The 19,045-nt window shown below is 39.4% G+C and overlaps 1 protein-coding gene across 7 annotated transcripts in view; it reads left to right on the top strand.

Annotated features, from left to right (window-relative positions):
- Window positions 1–19,045, top strand: part of ATP8B4 (ATPase phospholipid transporting 8B4 (putative)) — a 211,440-nt gene that overhangs the window by 92,312 nt on the left and 100,083 nt on the right. For all 7 annotated transcript variants that reach the window (XM_064485612.1, XM_064485615.1, XM_064485614.1 and 4 more), the window contains 2 exons: window positions 6,748–6,818; window positions 10,249–10,331. In XM_064485612.1, the coding sequence (XP_064341682.1) occupies window positions 6,748–6,818; window positions 10,249–10,331 (154 nt within the window). The remainder of the gene's footprint in view (window positions 1–6,747; window positions 6,819–10,248; window positions 10,332–19,045) is intronic.

Raw genomic sequence — 19,045 nt, forward strand, 5'->3', positions numbered from 1 at the left:
GAGATTCTTAAGCATTCACTTTCAGAAACAGTCTTCTTTCCTTAATGCATCGTCTGTATGTACTGATTCTCTGGAAGAGCCCACGCTAAGGCGGCTGACTATTCAGTGGACAGGCCATTCAAACAGAGTTCACACTTTAAATAGAAAAGTGCTTATTTCCCTGACAACCTCAATTCTTTGTAAAGTAGCTGAGAACCAAAAATAAGCAAAAAGATGTCATTGCAGCCAAAACTGAGGTCTCAAAGTCCACGCTTTGTAACCTAGGTTCCTTAGACATGGGACAGTCTGCCAGGTTCTCATAATCTATTTACTTTTACATTGGACACAATTTTAAATACCTTATCCAACTTATTTTCCAGCTCATTAAAGATAAGGAGCAGTACACTGGGGGTAGCATCTGTTAGAAGGACAGACCCTGTATGAAAGATGGAGGCTTAGTGTAAGATACAGTGTAGGGGCACCAGATGGGGAATGGATGAGAATGGAGTCTTTGCTCCATTCCTGCAGTGACAGCACTTTATCCCCTCTGCCTTTGGTTTATTTCTTCATGTGTCACATGTAGGTGCAAGACCACCGTATTATCTCAGAGGTCCCTTTTCAGCCCTTACTTGCTGTGATTCTCTGAGCTGAGACTACAAGATTCTTACAGGCAAAGAGCACATTGCTTTGCCTGGCCTCCAACACCTGATACCACGTTGGATCACAGGGGGCACTTAATAAATGTTAGTTGAATGAATTAATATCAATCTTTTGTAGGAAAGAAGACAGAAACAAAAGTAGATAAAAATTTCGAAAATTTAAGGTGTTCTGAATCAATGGGGTACTAATAAACAGATCTATATGCTGTAATTAAGAAAAGATCACATATATTCAGGGTTCTTTGCTTGAATAAACGGCCCCATATAACTCATTTTAGTTCTACTTTCAATTAAAATGATCACAATGAAAAAGTTTTGGTGCTTCTAAGCAGATAAATGTTTTTTTAATGGGCATATGTGGAATTCTAAGATATATGCATTCAAAAAAATTTTTTGGCAGTTTTTGCCAGACATAGTATTAGATTATAGTGGAATTATCAAAAAATTAAAGTACTCCAGACATTTAACTATTATTTTATTTGGAACTGAATACGTCAGGGGCAATGCAACGCTGGGTAATTTCTGCCTCAAGTATTCAGCACAAACAATGTCTTTCAAAAGTTCTGTGGATATACTCTAACGGGTAAATATCAGATTGAACTCACTTTATGTTCATTTATCAGATTCTCTGGGGTGATTCCCATAAAGGCAGGAGTCCAATTTGTGTCTCAAATCTCCTAACTCCAAGGATCTCACGGACTGCATATCTGTGCTCCCAGTTGCCCTCTCTCTTGGATGTTCTGCTTTGCACTTCCATTGGCCTTTAGTTGTATTTTCTATGTTATAGCATGCATACTTGCTTGTTATTGAAAATCTTTCTGTGGAATGAAGCATGGAAGTCAAGTGTAAGTGCGAGCATCAGGTGGAAGGAAACCGGTTCCATGGGTGCATCATTAGCACTAATTTAAAGTGAATTGCATGCTTAGATGAGTTTTCAAGAAGTCAGTGATCCATGTATCCCCACTGTCCAATAGGACCTTCTAAAGTGAAGGAAGTGTTCTATATTTGTGCTGTTCAGATACAGAACAGCCAGTAGCACCACGTGGATACTGAGCACTTGAAATGTGGCTAGTGCAGCTGAGGAACTGAATGTTAAATTCTGTTTATTTTTTATGAATTTAGATTTAAATAGCCATGTGTGACTTGTGGCTACCTTACTGGACAGTGTAGAGGTAGCCTCTTTATTGTGGCTACATGATGGCGTGGAAATGCTTATTCCCTGCTCTTCCCTAGGTCCCATTCTTCCTGTTTTCACATGGAGGGAGAGCCCCAAAGTAACAGTGTCTTGCACCCCCTTGCTTGCTCCCCTCTCCTGGGAGTGACTTCTCTGATTGTTGAGTTTGGGGGCAGGGAGTTGTGTGCATGACCTGGTGCTTCCTTCCTTCCTTTTTTTTTTTTTGTGCTGTCTGTGTGCAGAGAGTACTTTCTGCCCTGCTTGTTCACAATATCAATTTTACAGGAGCAGATTGGAGGTTAAGAGCTTCCAGCTTCTGGGCTAGATGATTCTGTCTAACAGGGGTGAAGTATTAGCAAGTCCTTTCTGCTCACAGACCTAGAGCCTGGTCTCCAACACCTTTATCAATAACAAAGGTGATATTTTTATCTCCATTGATCTCTGTCTGATTCCTACAATTATAGCTGTGTTGCTTTAATCTTTGGTTAAGTGTGGTAGGGAGTGCTCCAAATGGCGGAACATGCTTCTTGATTAGGTCACTTCATTCAAAGTTTCTCCATGTGTAGCTACTCAGCACCTACAAAACTATTCTCAAGGGCAAGCAAATGTTTTTATGTGTGAATGGCTGTAATCACTTGGAATTACGAATCTACCTTCCTACTCCCTGTCATCAGCTGGCAGGGGCTGACAGAGAGCTCAATCCCCGGTCTCTAAAAGAGACACTTCAGAGTTGTTGGACCCAGGTAGATCTTGGGACACCAGGTCATGAAGATCATGGTAATAATAGCTGGCCTTTAATGACTGCATGCACATGCCAGACAATATTGTAAAGTCTTTATGTGACTTAACTAATTTAATCCTCACATTAGTCCAGTGATGGCAGGTTATGTACTATTAGTGTTCTCATTTTATAGATAAGAAAATGGAGTCACAGTGCTATCAAATAGCTTGTCAATAGGAGAGGCAGGAATTAAACTCAGGCCATCTGGGTTTTAACCCCACTCTTTCCCTCTGCCATATGCTGCTCCTGACTCCATTAGAATAAAAAATTTTTCTACCAAAAAATAAAACATAGTATTAGAGATGATAAAGAAAATAAAGAAGAATTCTGTGTGTGAGAATGGCTTAAAAAATGAAGGGAGATCCAAATATGGTGTTCCAACTAATTCTATAACTTTATCTTTCCATTAGGTTATAGAACCGAATCCCAATATTTTTTCACTGTTGTAGTTTTGGTTTTTGAAAATCAACGAAGCAAAATGCTTTCTGTTTTTCATAGTTGTATTCCAGTGATTTTGTCACTAACCAGAAGATAGCGTATATATTTTGGGATCAGAGGTCTGAGTTCTAATTCCAGCTCTACCCTTTAAGCTCCATATGGCCATGAGTTCAATCTCTTGGAGCCTCGGGCTCCTCAGTTAGATGTGATGAAACTTCCACCGTTTCTTTGTAAAGACTGTGGATGTTACATGAGTTAATTTAGCTCATCTAGTGCTTGTGGGACCAGAGATGACCTACCCAGGTTTCTTATCTTCATAGTGGGAACCACATTACCCCTTAACGGGATTGCGGAGAGAATCAAATGACAATTTTGTAAGAGTGTTTTGTAAATCCTTAAAGAATTGTACAGCTTTTAGGTGTTACCATCTCTTGAGGTTTTGCTTCATTTGCTCTTTAATTCAACAAACATTAATTATGTCTAGTAAACCCATGAGTCCAGCATCTTTAGCTCTGAGGACTCAGAGATGTTCAGTGGATTCTTTTCAAGGTTCCTCTGGCTGGTGTATTTGTTTCAGGTGTCCATGAAGTTGCTGCCTGGGCTTCGTGTTACCTGTGGAAGGTGGAGGAAGGGGCATTGTGTTGGAAAACATTACTTGAGTCTTGGGAGACATAGCCGAGCCTTTCCTGGGAGGGCGTGGGTAAAAGGCACCGATGACTGACAGAAGACAGTATAAGGGGGGAGTCTAAGGAAGATGGGCATACGAATTAGCGGCTGCCTAGCCCACCTGTGAGTTCCAGTAGTCCTGCTTTCCCTTCCCTGTGCTTCATTCCTGCTAACTCCTCTGCCTGGAGGGACCTGCCCTCCATTCCATCCAGAATATTCCATTAGATCTCCCCAACTACCAACCTGATATACTCTCTTTCTCATTTGCATTCCTCCCATAGCACTTTGTTAATAAGACCCTCAGGACCCTCATCATGTTCTGCCTTTACTAAACTATACAGTACTTGAAGGAAAGAAGTTTTCACTCAATTTAGTACTCCTGGCAGTATATGCTTTAGATTGCCTGGGTTCATGTCCTGGTGCCCGACTTAACTACGTGTTACTGAACCTCTCTGGGCCTCAGTTTGCTCATCTGTAAAGGGGAGATTAAAACCACCACCTGCCTTCAGGATTTCTGTAAGAGTTAAATAAAATAGTGCAGGAAGGCTACTGGAGTAGTGCCAGATACATAGTAAGTACTCACCAAATATTGGTTATTGGTATTGTAACACCTACAGCTCAAACACAAGTTTCTGGATCAACTAGGAACTAGGTTCCCTGAGAGATACGAAAGGAAGGGATCAGCTTAAAGAGGCCTGATCTGAGACTCACAGAGTCATGGGGCTTGATGGGCCCTAGGACCACGCATGTGTTGCTCCACTCCTTTCCCTGAACTTCTAAGCAAAGGACAACCTGGGAGTCACGAGGCCGTTGCTGCAGGTTTCCTGCCTTCCTTCCCAGAATGACTGCTGAGTGCACATGGAAATAGGAGGCCAGGCCAGCATGATGAGTGGGCCGACCACTTTTGCTGGATGCCTCTGGAGGTCCTGCCCTTTCACCCTTCCACTCCTCATCTGTAATGAAATAAAAAAAACTTGACGGGCGAAGTTAGCAGAAGGAAATACCAAGGTTCAGCAGTGGGGCAGGGAGAAGAGAGGAATAGTGAGGGGAGGGCAGGGCAGAGAGCAGGGAGTGGGAAAACAGAAGGCGGGTTCAGAGGACATAGAGAACGATGACAATGGAGGTGACGGGAAGAGGCGGGAAGGTACAAGTCCCCGGTACTCATGGTGTAGAGAGAGCAGGAAGTCAGCCCAGGACCCACGGGGTTTTCTGGTCTCAGTTTCTGCCTCTAGGAAGTTGAGTCATCGGTCAGGAAGGAATCCAGTCGCCAGGTGGCAGTGGTGGCTCAGTCACATGTTTTGAGCCAACTGTGGACAACAAATCTTCCCCTTGTTTACCAAAACTATGTGTTAAGGCAGTGGAGCTCAAAAGTAAACAATGACATTGGATAGTTCCTACTAGGCAGAGTTTTGAAGAAAAGCAACTCCAGGTGCAAATAGGTACCTTTCTCTGTACTTCATAACTGTTTTTAATCACAGATGAGAGGAATTAGAGTATTCTGGATTTTGTTTAAAACGATCCTGTAAAACTCAGGAGAGGAGAAGCATAGGCCAAAGAGCAGGAAGCTCTACCGCTTAGGTCTGTATTCACTGGAATTTAACTGTGAGAAATGAAACAAGGTAAATTTTAAGGTTTTTTTTTTTTTTTTTTTTTTTTTTGGCTTTAAAATCCAGGTGTGTAATTTTGGGCTCCAGTGGCATCCGCTCTTCACATGTTCTCTTCAGAGTGCGTTTGCTCTGGTCACATTGTGATAAGCCAGTAAATAATTTCTGCTGTAACAGGCGCCTGTGACTCTTTCATCCCGAGCTGAGGAAAAGCCTTGATAGCGCAAAGCCATTTATTCCTTTTGGGCCTGCTTGTAGGTACTTGTTTTTTTCGGCTCTGTTTTATTGCAACTTGGACAAAACTACACCCCCCCCCCCACACCCATACACCTCGCCTGTTCTTGAGTTGAAAATTTAAGAGCTCGAGACAGTGAAATGAGTGGACTGAATCTAAATTCAACCTCCAGCATTTGAGAATGACACAATTCTAATATTTTAAAAACAAAAGTAAGAAAAGTTTATAGATTGGGAATGCTAATTATACATTTAAACAGAGCTAGAGAAGTTTTAGGCTAAGAGGTCAAAATAAATTGCTAAAATTTTTATCAGTTCTTCTCAGACATTGACATCTTTTGGGATTTTATTAAAAAAAACAGTTATTTTGAAATAAATTTTGAAATTTAAAAGACGCAGTGTTCCAATGTAGAAAGCTGCCAGAATTCTAAAACTGAATCAAAATGGGTTGTTTCCAAAGCACGGATGGATGACTGAACAGAATAATTAATCTCTGCCAAAGACCAGCTACCTGCCTCTGAATGGTTTCTACTTTGACTGCATTTTCTGTTCTATCCTGTGTTCCTGCTTAGCCCCCACTTTCCTTCTCTTTCCCCTTCCTTATACCCCACCATCTTTTCTTTTTTCTTGTGTATTTTTTAAATCTTGTTTTCCCTTTAATCTTTTTCTCCTTTTAATTTTTCCTTGCCTCTCTAATTTTTTTCTTTAGTTTCTTCTTCCTACTTCATTTTTGTCTTTCCCCATCTTTGTCTGCCTCCTGCTCTTAGCTGATAACTAAGGAATTAAAATATGTGCATATAAGTATTTCCAGTTATCCTGTTTATTGGGGTAAGTTTTATATTTTCCATTAGTAATTATCAAAGCAAGAAAATAGGATTTGATATATTTCTATAAATATATATAAAATTATATATATATGTATATAAATTGTATACATTTCTACTAAAATAATAAATGAAGTGGCTGTTACTTTATATATCTGTCTCTTGCCCTTGCTTATGTTCTGATGGTCAAGGGCGTGCAAAGCAGGGACGGGGAAGTAGAGGGTGGGTTTGATCCGGGGTCTGTGGCAGAGAGATGGAACAGGATTTCACCTCTCACTTTTTGCCAAGGCTCTGCTGGCTCATTAGTAGTGGAAGTGTGGTGCAGCGTAGAAGGCTTTCAACCCATCTTCCCGTCTCAAACATTCTTTGTCACGGTTTTTCAAAATAGGCTGATCTGCTGCTCCTATCAAGTAGTGAGCCACATGGCCTCTGTTACATCGAAACCGCTGAGCTTGATGGGTGAGTGATTAAAGTTAGAATGCTTGATTAGATTGGTTTTCAATTTATTGAAGAGTAATGGCTTTAGAAACAGGACCTAATTGAAACCTTAAACCTTACTCTTTACTTTATTTTCTTGAAAGAAATTAGACTCTAAATTGCAAAGTCTCTTTGCTAATTATTTTGCAGATCTTGTAAAAATTGCCTTTTCTCTTGAATTTATTTAGTTTTCAGAAACAGTGAGCTAAATATATATGCTATATATATATATATATATATATATATATATATATATATATATATATATATGAATAATTTAACACAGGGGCTCTCCACTGAGATTCCCTGAAAGGGTTGGTTTGTTTGATTGTTTGTTTTAAATTTCAAGTGATTCTTTAAAGAAAATGAGAGGACTGGCAATCAAGATCCCTTGAGGAAAGAAGGACTGATGTTACTTTAGAAGGCAGTCTTTTGGAACTAGGTCAACTGAAGATGTAGAAAGAAGAGAGAAATGGGGTATGATGCAGCTTTGACATTGATGTTAATTTAGAACTTAGTTATATACCATATAGTAATTGTGATTCAGTGGATTCAGTTTGTCTGTCTGACATAAAACCTATCAAATGCTTACATTTTAAAGATACTGCATACATTTCTTAGATGGATTTTGTCATTTAATCTTGACCTAGGTACTATATAAGCCACATGGTAGAGATGAGGGTACCAAAGCTTAGAGAGACTAGGAAATTTGTCCCAAACTTCTAAAGTGTGAAGCCAGGATTCAAACCTGGCAGTCAGATAAAAGAACCCATGGTTTTAACCACAGTCTCCGAAATCATTGCCATATTGAGCTATCCAAAAAGTGTTCAGCCTGTGCAATCCTACCCTTGGTTTGGGCAGGAGCTAAAATAGTGCTGAGAGGGAAATTTATAGCAATACATATATACACTTGGAAAGAGAAAAGCTCTCAAATCAGTTATCTGACCTTCCATCTCAAGAACGTAAACAATAGCAAAATGAACCCAAACCAAGCAGAAGGAAGGAGGTAAAGACAAGAGTAGAAATCAGTGAATTTGAAAAATAAAAGAAAACAACAGAGAAAATCAATGAAACAAAGAGCTGATTCTTTGAAAACATCAATAAAAATGGACAAATTTTTTATGAAGATTGGGAAAGAAAAAGAGAGAAGACACAAATTAACAATGTCATGAATGAACCATGGGATATTATGACATCCTGAAGTCATTAGAATGATAAGGAAATGCTACAAGCAACTCCTTACACGTTAACAATGTAGATAAAATGGACCACTTCATCAAAAACCAAATTATCACAACTTGTCCAATGTGAAGTTGGTAATTCGAAAAGTGCTATAACTATTAAGGATGCTGAATTCAAATGTAAAACATAAAACCATAAACCCTTTACAGAAAAACATAGTAGAAAATCTTCAAGACCTAGGGCTAGTCAGTTCTTAGATTCGGTCAGTCAGGGAGCACAGTGGCGTGGAGTTGGCGAGGAGCCTGGGCGGCTTGCAGCATGATGCTGGTGCATTTAAAAAAAAAAGTTCTTAGATTTGACACAAAAGGCATAATCCATAAGGGGAAAATTTGATAAACTGGATTTCATCAGATTAATTTTTTTTCTTTGCAGAGGACCTTATTAAGAGGATGAAAAAATAAGCTATAGATTAGGAGAAAATATTTGCAATCTGTCTATCTGACAAAGGACTTGTATCTTGAATATGTGAAAACTACTCAAAACTCCACAGTAAGAAAACAATCCAATTCAGTTAGAAGATTGAGGATTGGCAAAAGATATGAAGGGACATTTTACGAAAGATGACATAGAGATGGCAAACAAGCACATGAAAAGATGTTCAAGAGCATTAGCCATTAGGGATATTAAAATTAAAACCACAATGAGATCCTACTACACACCTATCAGAATAGCTAACATAAAAAATAGTGACAACTCTAAATGCTGGCAAGGGTGTAGATAAACAGGATCACCCACACATTGCCGATGGGAATGTAAAGTGCTATGGTGAGTCTGGAAAACAGTTTGCAGTTTCTTAACAAACTAAACAAACATGTATAAAACAACCCTGAAACATACAACCCAGCTGTTTCATTACTGGGCATTTATCCAAAGAAATGAAGACTTATGTCTACACAAAAACTTGTATAGAAATATTTAGGGCAGCTTTATTTGTAACATCCCCAAGCTGTAAACAATTTATAGGTCCTTCGGCACATGAGTGGTTAAACAAACAATTGTACATCCATATCATAGAATATTACTGAGCAATAAAAAGGAGTGAACTATTGAGACATGCACCAACCTGGATGAATCTTCCCAGAAGCACGTTGCATGAAAAAAAAAAGCCAATCCCAAAGGCTCACATGCTGTATTATTTCATTTATATAACATTTCTATAAAATTAGAGAAATGGACCACAGATTAGGGGTTGCCAGGAGTTAAAGATGGACTAGAGGAGACAAGGAAGTGGGTGTGGCCACACAGGGAGACCTGAGGAATCCTTGTGTGGAGTAAATATTCTGTATCTTGACTGTGTCAGTGTCAGTATCCTGGTTGTGATATTGTGATACAGTTATACAAGATGTCACCATTAGCAGAAACTGAGTAAAGGGTACACAGAATTTTTCTGTATTGTTTCTTATGCTAAAAACCATCTTGAAGTTTATCAAGATATTGAGGCAGATTAAGGAAGAGTATAGCATGACACTGAAGGTATTAATCAGGAGTTCTACCTACAGAAGAAGAGAATTAGGTTGAACTCAGTGAGAAAACTGGAATGGCAAGCCCTTTAACCATGAAAGTTGAGTGATGGTCATAGAATCTTCTCTGCTGGTCATTTCATGGATATCAGAGAGCTATTTTTCCAATGTATGTGTGGTCCTGCCTGGAAGATGATCAGCCCACTGTGATCTGCTGGTTCCCTGGCTGGTTGTATGATTCTAGAATTTTATGGGATTGTTGGCTTGATTCTCCAAGAAAGAGAAAGCTGTATTCCTTTTCCCATTTGAATTCCAGCTACTGTGAAATCAGCCATGACCATCTTTTGCAAGTGAAAGTGCTACGTAGATAGTAGACTCTGGAGTTGAAACTGGCCTCCTTTACTTGGCAGTTGTTCCCATTCCTCATGTGTTTTGTTGCTCATGCATGGTTTGAATGAAAGCATATTTATTATGTCCTCTGGTCTTTCAAATAGCAAAATAGATGACTGTGTTGTTACACAGATGTGCCGTGAGTGGAATGCCAACTCTTAGGTGCTGGCAAAGCCCTGTCTACTTTCCCGAGGTAGTGTGAGAGGTGGAAATGACATTCAGAGGGATGGTGCAAGTGCTGCATGCCTCTGATTGCTCTGTGTAAGTGGCGGTTGGGCTGTTCCATACAGAAGTTCATGTCATGTCTGTTAATTTCACAGGGAAACAAACCTCAAAGTGCGCCATGCACTATCAGTTACCTCGGAACTTGGAGCTGATATTAGCAGACTTGCGAAGTTTGATGGTAAGTGTTTAAAACTGACAAATGAAAATCTCAAAATCAAAAAGCTTTTGTAACAAAATGTAACAAACTAATTATCTGAAATTCAGTTTATGTTTCTATTTATTTGGTGGAAGGACATAAAATTCACCTGGCATTGAAGCTTATAATCTCTTCTAATGCTTAAGAGTAAGAGTGTTTACCGAGGGGAGAATGGCTTTATCAGGTCATCGTTCCTTTCATCCTTGTCTCCTCTTCTCTACATCTTGTTCCCTCTAGTCCCACAATATCCTTCACTTGCCTGACCTGAATCTCCCTGGAGCCTTGTGCAGACTTGCTGAGGATGAATGCAGGCCATGTTCTAGATCTGATCAGCCATCCATTCTCTGGTTCCATAACAAGGGCCAGTGCTAGACTGCAGACTTCTTGAAGACTTTGTGCCTCATATATTTCTGTATCTTGCAGAGTGCCTGGCATAATGTCTTAAATAACAGCAGATAGTGCAAGAAGGGTAGTCTGATTTATGAATCAGTTGGTTTATTTAAGACCATTTTTTGTTATCACCATCTTCACACCGTTCAACCCTGTCTCCTGCTCTTCAGCATGGTCTCCCCACCTGTTCTATTCCAGCTATGTCTTGTTCTTTTCTGTTAAAGCTGTCGCAGAGAAACAGAATCCTTTGAGTCAAAGGAAGGAGCCATTAATGATAGGACTGTAGGCATCTGACAGGCTGTGGGAGAATCTTTGGGGTCTTCCTGCCACCCCTCAGTGGTCTCTCACTTTACACGCTTGTATGTCTGGCCTCCAATATCAGTATTTCCATACAGATTGGTTTTGTTTATTAACAAATCTTTATGAGTTTGAGACTATCTTTCAGAAGTTTTCTTTGGAGTCCACTAAAGGAAAATGTGGATAAAGGTCTTAGCATGATCCCATGAGTCAGAGCCACAGGCACATTTACATTATAAGATTTCTACAGTGCACAGCCTAGAACTTACATTGCCTGTGCTTTGCATTTGCTTGTGTGGGTGCTCTTAATATTTTAATCTTTCTTAATTGAGTGCTATTATAACAAATGTTTATAGAAAAAAATATTCCCCCAGTTTGAGACTTAAGTCAGGGGAATAGCCAGGAAACTAAATGGCCAAAGAAGTATTTTGCTTAGATTAAAACAAATTACACATTTTCTACTAAGTAATTTTTTTCAATGAAAATTTACTGTTATGTGAATCCAAGAAAAGTAAATTGTGTTCATGAATCAAAATACTTGCTTAAAATACATCACAGAATATTTATGGAGTCCTAAAAAGGGCAGCCTCAATATAATTTACCATTACTCATTTCTTTCCTGGCTTTATACTTCTATCAATCTATGAGGAGGTATAATTCATGATTTTTTGCTTTCTTTACCATCAAAAAGAAAGAAAATGATGTTGTAATTACCAGTTCATTCTCTTTCATAGCTGTTGGCACAGATAGCCTGCACTATGATTCAGCTACAAACAGTTCTGAAATCATAGTGGCATAAACAGTAAAAGTTTATTTCTTCCTCATGTCACGTTCTGCTGCAGGTTGGGTGGCCTTCTTCATCTTTTAGCGTGATGCGTAGACTGATGGCCTCTCAGGTGAGCACATCAAAGTAAGGATGAGATGAAAGGGACAAACTGACTTTTCACTGCTCTTCCTCTCACATTTCACTGGCCAGCATGAGTCACATGAGCCTGACCTGAATGCAAGGGAGGTTGGGGAATAACATGGATATTTGATGAGTGCTAACTATCTGCACCACACCCTCCCACAGCTCTGACCAGAGGTCAGTTCCAGGATAGCGTAGGAGGGGCCAGGCCGGATTGGGTAGTTGTCATCCTTGAAACTGTAGGAATGAGGCCAAGAATCCTCCTTCTCAGCATGATTCCTCCTACCCCTCTCAGTCCTCCCTGTCTTGCTTGACTTTCTCATCTTCTCATAGCACGTATCACCATCTGACCTATTGACAACTTGCTTGTTTTCTAAGTTTATTATTGATTTAGCTCTCCCTGCTACAGTGTAAGCTGCACAGGGGTCTTTATTTTGCTCACTGATATGTGCCAAGTCCCTAGAACAAAGTCTAGCACATAGTAGGTGCTAAATAAATTCTTGCAGAATGTGTGAAAAATGGTTGCAGGTGCCAGGGAGAGGAGGGGTGGGGTCAGGATCAGGCTGAGAAAGACATTGGACAGCTAAGGAAGGGCCTAAGGCTGGGGGCAGTGTGAAAGGATGGGGTGAGGAGGAAGCCTCCTGATGGGGCTTGCAGGGCAAAGCAAGAGTGCTCAGTCCTCTCCTCCAGGAGGGCAGGTGGCTGGGAGAGGGATCATCTGTTGTGGTGGCTTTCATTATCTCTTTTCTTTAGGATACTTTCTCCAAATGCAATTTAACCCAGAAACCCCAAATTTAAACTAACACACGTGGTGCTGCTCTGGCTGAGGCAGGAAAACACTTTCTTACTTAAAACAACTCGTTTATCACAGATGGGATAACAGGTCCTGAGAGGGGAAAGGATCTGCTTATGTATAGAAATAGTCTTTTTTATTGCTTCATAACATTTGTTTTAAAAGTGCATTAATAATTATTACTTAATAGTTGTGGCCTGAATTTGCTTCACATGGCTTAGGTAACTCACCAAATCTCCGCTGTACAGTTGTTTTCCCAAATAAAGGCAATACAGATCCCTCTTGTCTCTCACTTGTACATAAACTGTGGTCACTTTTCAGAGAATGTGTAATGCCAAATTCATGAGGCTGGTATACTTCTGGGTTAAGTACCGGGTTTCTGCTAGGTTTACTGTTTTATTTTTAAATCTTGGGTTGAGTTTCAATCTACCTTAAAGTTCAAGGCAATATGATGTTCCATGGGTTTAACCTTATTAAAATATGGTTTCCTGTTTCCAAGAAAGCATCTGAAAAATGAATAGAAGGATTAAGGGGAAATAAATTAGATATAATATACAAACTAGATTTCTCCTGTTAGCAGCCAAATTTAAAGACCAAGGGAGTGACGCAAGATGTGGAAAGTCTGAAAAAGTTGGAACAGTTAACAAACCCCAAATCCTCCCCACAACTGCTTTTGTTTTCCTATAGCCTTCAACTTTCGCTCTATTCCCATCTTTCTCAGTTCTAGTTAATTTCAATCTCTCTCTGTCTCTCTGACACACATGTTCATACCCCATATACTATATACACACATTTCTCTAATGACCCCATTTTACCATTTTTTCTTTCTTTATTCCCTTTTTGCATTCTTCCTTTTTTAAAATAATTTTTTCTGTTTTTTTTAACATACATTTATTTTTGTTTTTTATTTTATTTATTATTTATTTAAAAAAATTTTCCCCTTAATGGAGGCACTGGGGCTTGAACCCAGGACCCTTGTGCATGCCAAGCATGCACTCTACCACTGAGCTATACCCCCCACCCCTGCATTCTTCCTGGCTATTCTCTTTACATCTTCCTCTTCCACTCTTTGTTAGTTTACTTATTTTCTCTACCTGAATTGTTTTTTTTTCTGTTGTTCTTCATCATTTCTATTTTCATCACACTCTCCATATTAATCCGTTTATTAAGTCTGTTCATTAAGCACGTCTAGGGACAGGATGCAATATGAAGTATGTAGAATTACAGCATATCGTAACATGTATTATTAAGGTTCTTTTGGTCCTTTAACTCCTCCATTCTTTTCCTACTCCCTCTTTTTTGTCTCCTCTGTTCACCTTTGTCATAATGGGGTATCAGAAGATTTCAGGTTTTCCTCTGGTGACTAAAAAAGACTTCCTGGAGTCATGGGAATTAAAACCAGATATTGCATCCTTTAGCTTAAATTAAAAGCATGATATCAGCCTTGTGTACATTTGGACACGCCCTGCCTTGCTGTGGCAAGGTCTAATAAGTGAAATGGCCGTGTGAGACCTCCCCTTTCCCATGCTCTGTGCAATGCACATCTTTTAGCTTGTGACTTCTGGGAAAATCTGGGTATGGCCTTATTTTTGCTTCTAGTTACCATGTGGTTTTTCTTCTGAGATTTGTCAAAGTACTTTCTTTAGCACCAAACTATAGTTTTCTGTCCTTGTGTCATAAGTGCACATCTTCTAAGTATTTGAAGACCAGAGTTTCCCACTCCTATCCCTAGAGAAGTCCCCACTGGGAACCCCAAATTGGGGACAACACCAAGGATCAGGACTGAGATGGCTAGGGCCTCAGGATGTCTCTTGTAAGTCTCCTTGCCTCTCCACTTTTGTTCTTAAACCCAAGAATGGTGTCTTGTGGGTTCAAGAATGGTCTTCAGGCATGGCATTAGCTTTCATTCATTCTTTTCTTTCTTTTACCTACTCACTCACCTGTTCATTTACTCACTAAATATATATTTAACACAGTGCCTAAGGGTTTGCTAAGCCTGGGGATGCAGTGGTTAATAAGTCAGACCCAGCCCTTGCTTTCATAGCACATACAAGCCTGGGGAGAAGACAGACTTGAACAAGAGCTCATCCCCAAAGAAGCCTTTAATTATGCAAAAGCCCTAAAGTTCTCAGGCCCTAAACATGATGTGGACACTTGAACAAGTGCTCACTGTGTACCAGGCACCATGCTAATTAATTGCAAACATTATCTTACTCAACCTTATAGCCCTGGGAGGAGGAGATGGCCCATAAATTGAAAGCAATAACAAGGAATCTGAGATCCAGATAAATTGAATAACTCTCCCAAGGTCACGTGGTTACTAAGTGGAGGAGCTAGACTATGAACCCAGGAGTGCTGGCAAAGCCTAGTCTACGAAAGGACACAAGAGGCTCTATAAACTGTAAGCAAAAAGGCAGCACTGGAGAGTTAGGGAATCAGCAGGCCTGCTTAGCTCCTGATCAAGATACAAAATAAATTTTAAGAATACTTTAAACCTGAAAGTGCAAAATGAATTACCAGTGGTCAGGTCCATCCAGGACTTACATGACATCACTGTGTTTCTAAAAAGTAGCAATGTTCTCAGTGATCTTACATGTTAGGGTCCCTGACTAGAATTTATAGAGGACCTGGCCCAACATAGAGAAAAGTATGCACAAGATAGAGGTGGGTTTTGATAGGCAAATCCATTTATTTGGGAAGTTCTCATATAAATATTTTTATACATTTCAAACATCAGGAAAAGCTGACATGTAGTCTGTTGAGTTCTATAAGAAAAGATATATAACTTGATATTATAAAAGATATATAACTCTAATATTATAACAAGTATAAAAATAGAGTGGGTCTTGATTTTTCATGTTGAAGTCTTATGGGAATTGACAGGCTTTTACAAATAAGCAACTGAAAATAGTTTTAATTATAAATTTGTAAAACTGGACATCCTTATGCCTTGGGAAAAGCCCTGGATGTAAATTGTCCAAATGTGTTTAAGAATCTTTTGCATATTGTTATTGGCTGGACTAAGATCTGTTTTTTTGTAACTATGACAAGTTTACATATTTGGTATAATTGTTAATACTGAATTGTGAACCAGGGAAAGGTTGACTCTTTATTTCAGGAATCTTTGTGTATTTTGTGGTCCTTTCTAAAGAAGAACATGTGTGTAATTAAGACACAGAAAAACAAATCTCTCTCTCTCTTTTTTTTTTTTTTTAACACAAGAAGGCTTGATTAGCATCTTGTGATTTTTTTTTTTTTTTTTAGCTCACTAGATAGGTTTCCCATTCACCTGGACAGAAGCACAGCCCACTGTGTGTGACTGCATGAGATTCCTTGTGAAGTCAGGAGGAATAACTTCCCTCTTTACTGCTGGTGTTGATGTGGGCATTATGATGGTGATGATGGGTGGCTGAGGCTTAATGGTTGAAGAATAATAAGGTTTTAGGAAACAAAAAGGTGGCGTTCTTCTTTCTAAGAAAAAAATAAATATTTATCACAATCATCAGGGCAGCAGTAGTGGGCAGCCTCCTAAACTCCAAGAAGCTCTGGATGGGAGAAGCTCTTGAACATCAGTGATGATGTCTTATTCAACAGGTGATTTATCTTAGGAAAGAGGTGTGGTGTGGGTAATTAAGAAGCATTGCTGGTAATAATATCCATAAAGAAATAAAGTCAACTGCTCTGGAAAATGTTGAAATACTGGGTACTGAGTTCAATTGTTATGATAAACTACAGATTTCTACTTTAAAGTAAACATATTAGTTTAGGAAGGTTATTAGGTTGGTAATTAACCAACAATCCAGCTTATTAAATTTAGAATGCCCAGAGGGTCCAGAGTGAATTCTTGTGGATTTTGTTTAGTATTGTCCTAGAATATGTCTGTGTGATTGCAACCTGGATGAATTGCTGTCTGCTTTCAGGCCTGTTCTCTTAAGAGAGGCAAACAAATGTGATTGGCTAGTTTCATTATATTTATACTTACTATTGTCCTGATATCTTCCCAGTTTTTAAAAAATTTCTCATTAAAGATGACTTTGTTCTCTAAACATGTGTTCAGTGAATAACTATGTGAGAAATGATTTTTCCTAAACTGTTTCCTCATCCATTGGCAAACTGTTTACTGCCTCTTACTCTTTGACACAATTAGCAAAAGGAAGAAGGGTCCTACAGTTTTTCTCTAGTCCTTATTATGCTTTGTGTGGGGATATATTTTTGGTTGCTTATGTGCTTCAAGTTGCCTACTTTGTTTTCAGTGTTCTCAGATCTGTTTATGTCCCTTTAGAGTTAAGCCAATGTAAGTCCCCCTTTGTGGCTAGGCGATTAGGTCTTCTAATCCCCTTTATCACCATTACCATGGAAATATACGCACTTCTTCCATTCATTTTAGGTCTGCTCTAATACCCATATCGTCTTCCAGCCTCTCTTGAAACTATCTTTCCACCCATCTCTCTAACAAATACTTACTAAGATCCTGTTATGTAGGCTGTATGTAGGTTATGGGGTTACAGAAGTGAGTAGAGTGCTTATTTCGAAGGAACCTGTTGACTGCTTTTGAAAAAGAGGCAGAAAAGACATTGGGAAGCTGTATTTTGTGCTAATGGGGCTAACAAAGGGATAGCTGAAAACTTTTAAAAATTAAAAAAAGTAGCTTGGCTTTGTTCCCGCCATTTTGTTTTGACTAGGTCCTGTAGTTAGCATGTACTTAAATCACTGGGACCACACGCTTCCAGAAGGGTTGAACTGGGGCTTGGCCTCGAATAACTGAGGCAGAATCCCTTGGTCTTACAGCCTGTTCCTGTCTAGAACCACACCCTTGGTGTCAGGCCAGAAGTGGATGAGCCTTGGGGCCAGGGAGCAGCAAGTCAGCATGTTCAAGGCTATATTTGCCTCCATGTCAGTCTTTGCTTGCGACAATAAAAATGATCAAATGAGCCTGTTTTTTATATTCCTGTTGGCAGGAACTGTGTATCATGTTGTTTTTGCCCAAAGCGCTTTTTTTTGTTTTTGTTTTTGTTTTGGTGGCCAAGTTTGAAGACTGAGAAATTGAGTCTTGGGTCAAGAAACTGGAATAAGCTTTAAAGGTTGCTGTCAACTCATTATTTTACATAGGGTTTTTGCTGGTAATACCCAATTTCAGGTTCTGTAAAATTCAGGAGTGGAAATTACTGATCAAGAAAAAAGATACTGAATTCTAAGAATTTAGGAAATGTCTCCTCTTCTACGATATAATTGTCTAAATAATTTGGGCCAGTTGAAATCAGTTTTAATTTACTTTTTTAATATCTGCGATATACTATAATGGGAGCGAACCGGAATTTAGCCCCTTCCCTACGTATATAAAATGACCTTGTACATATCATGCAGCCTCATCCAAATCTTCTTGTTGGACTGTCTCATTTAGCAGTGGCTGTCTGGGAAGAAATCAGTGAGTGTCCCAGGTGGGGCTGTTGCAGGCGCTACTTTTGTGATACTGGAGAAAGGTAGATGGAGTTTGGAAAAGCAGTCCTGAGACCTCACATCTCTCATTTCTTTCAGGGTTTTGTCTGGTTTTATTTTTTTCATGCAGAATCTATTATCATTAGTAGTCTCATTGGTCGGAAGTGATCCTGGCTGCTGTCACGTATGTCTACGAGTTTTAAAAGGAAAACATAATCATCCTGTTAAGGAAGGGAGCCTGTGTAGAAAGCCAGTGAGTTCACAAGGTGCGTGATGGGTGTTGTGAGCGTGTGATCCAGAGGTTCTGTAGGCCTGGCTGGTCTCTCCTCCCTTCAATCAGTGCTGAAGACCTGCTTCCTTTCTTTATTTTCCAAATGCTACATTTTATGTTCTAACCAGTCCTTTTGGTTTCTGATTAAATAAATGTACTTTTATTGTTTTTGAGAGAGAACCGTGTAGGCTCTAATCTTACCCCTGACTGGCTTGAACCCTGTTTGGATCGACCCACAGTCTCCTCTTTCATTCCTTCCCTGTCTCTGTTCCTTCCTCTCTCCCTCCGTCTTTCAAACCTCTGTACTCTTTACTTATAAAAAGTTAAGCCCAACCGTTTGGAGTGCAAATGTACTTGAATCTAATAGTTAGATTTTGTGACCAGGTCCATGAGAGATTATTTCTGATTTTCTTCTTCTGTCAAGAGAACCCCCACCCTGAAAGTTTATTTTCTTCTTGTTTTAGTGGAACAAATTGATTCATTGATTTGGAATGGGCATGCCCTTAGTTTGGAATGGGCTTGGTATTTAAAAAAACAAAAAAACCCAAAAAAACTAGAAACATCTTCTGGCTAGTTTGAGGCAAGTTATATGGTGCCTTTGA

The sequence above is a fragment of the Camelus dromedarius genome, chromosome 5 (genome assembly GCF_036321535.1).
Source record: "Camelus dromedarius isolate mCamDro1 chromosome 5, mCamDro1.pat, whole genome shotgun sequence".
NCBI lineage: Eukaryota > Metazoa > Chordata > Mammalia > Artiodactyla > Camelidae > Camelus > Camelus dromedarius.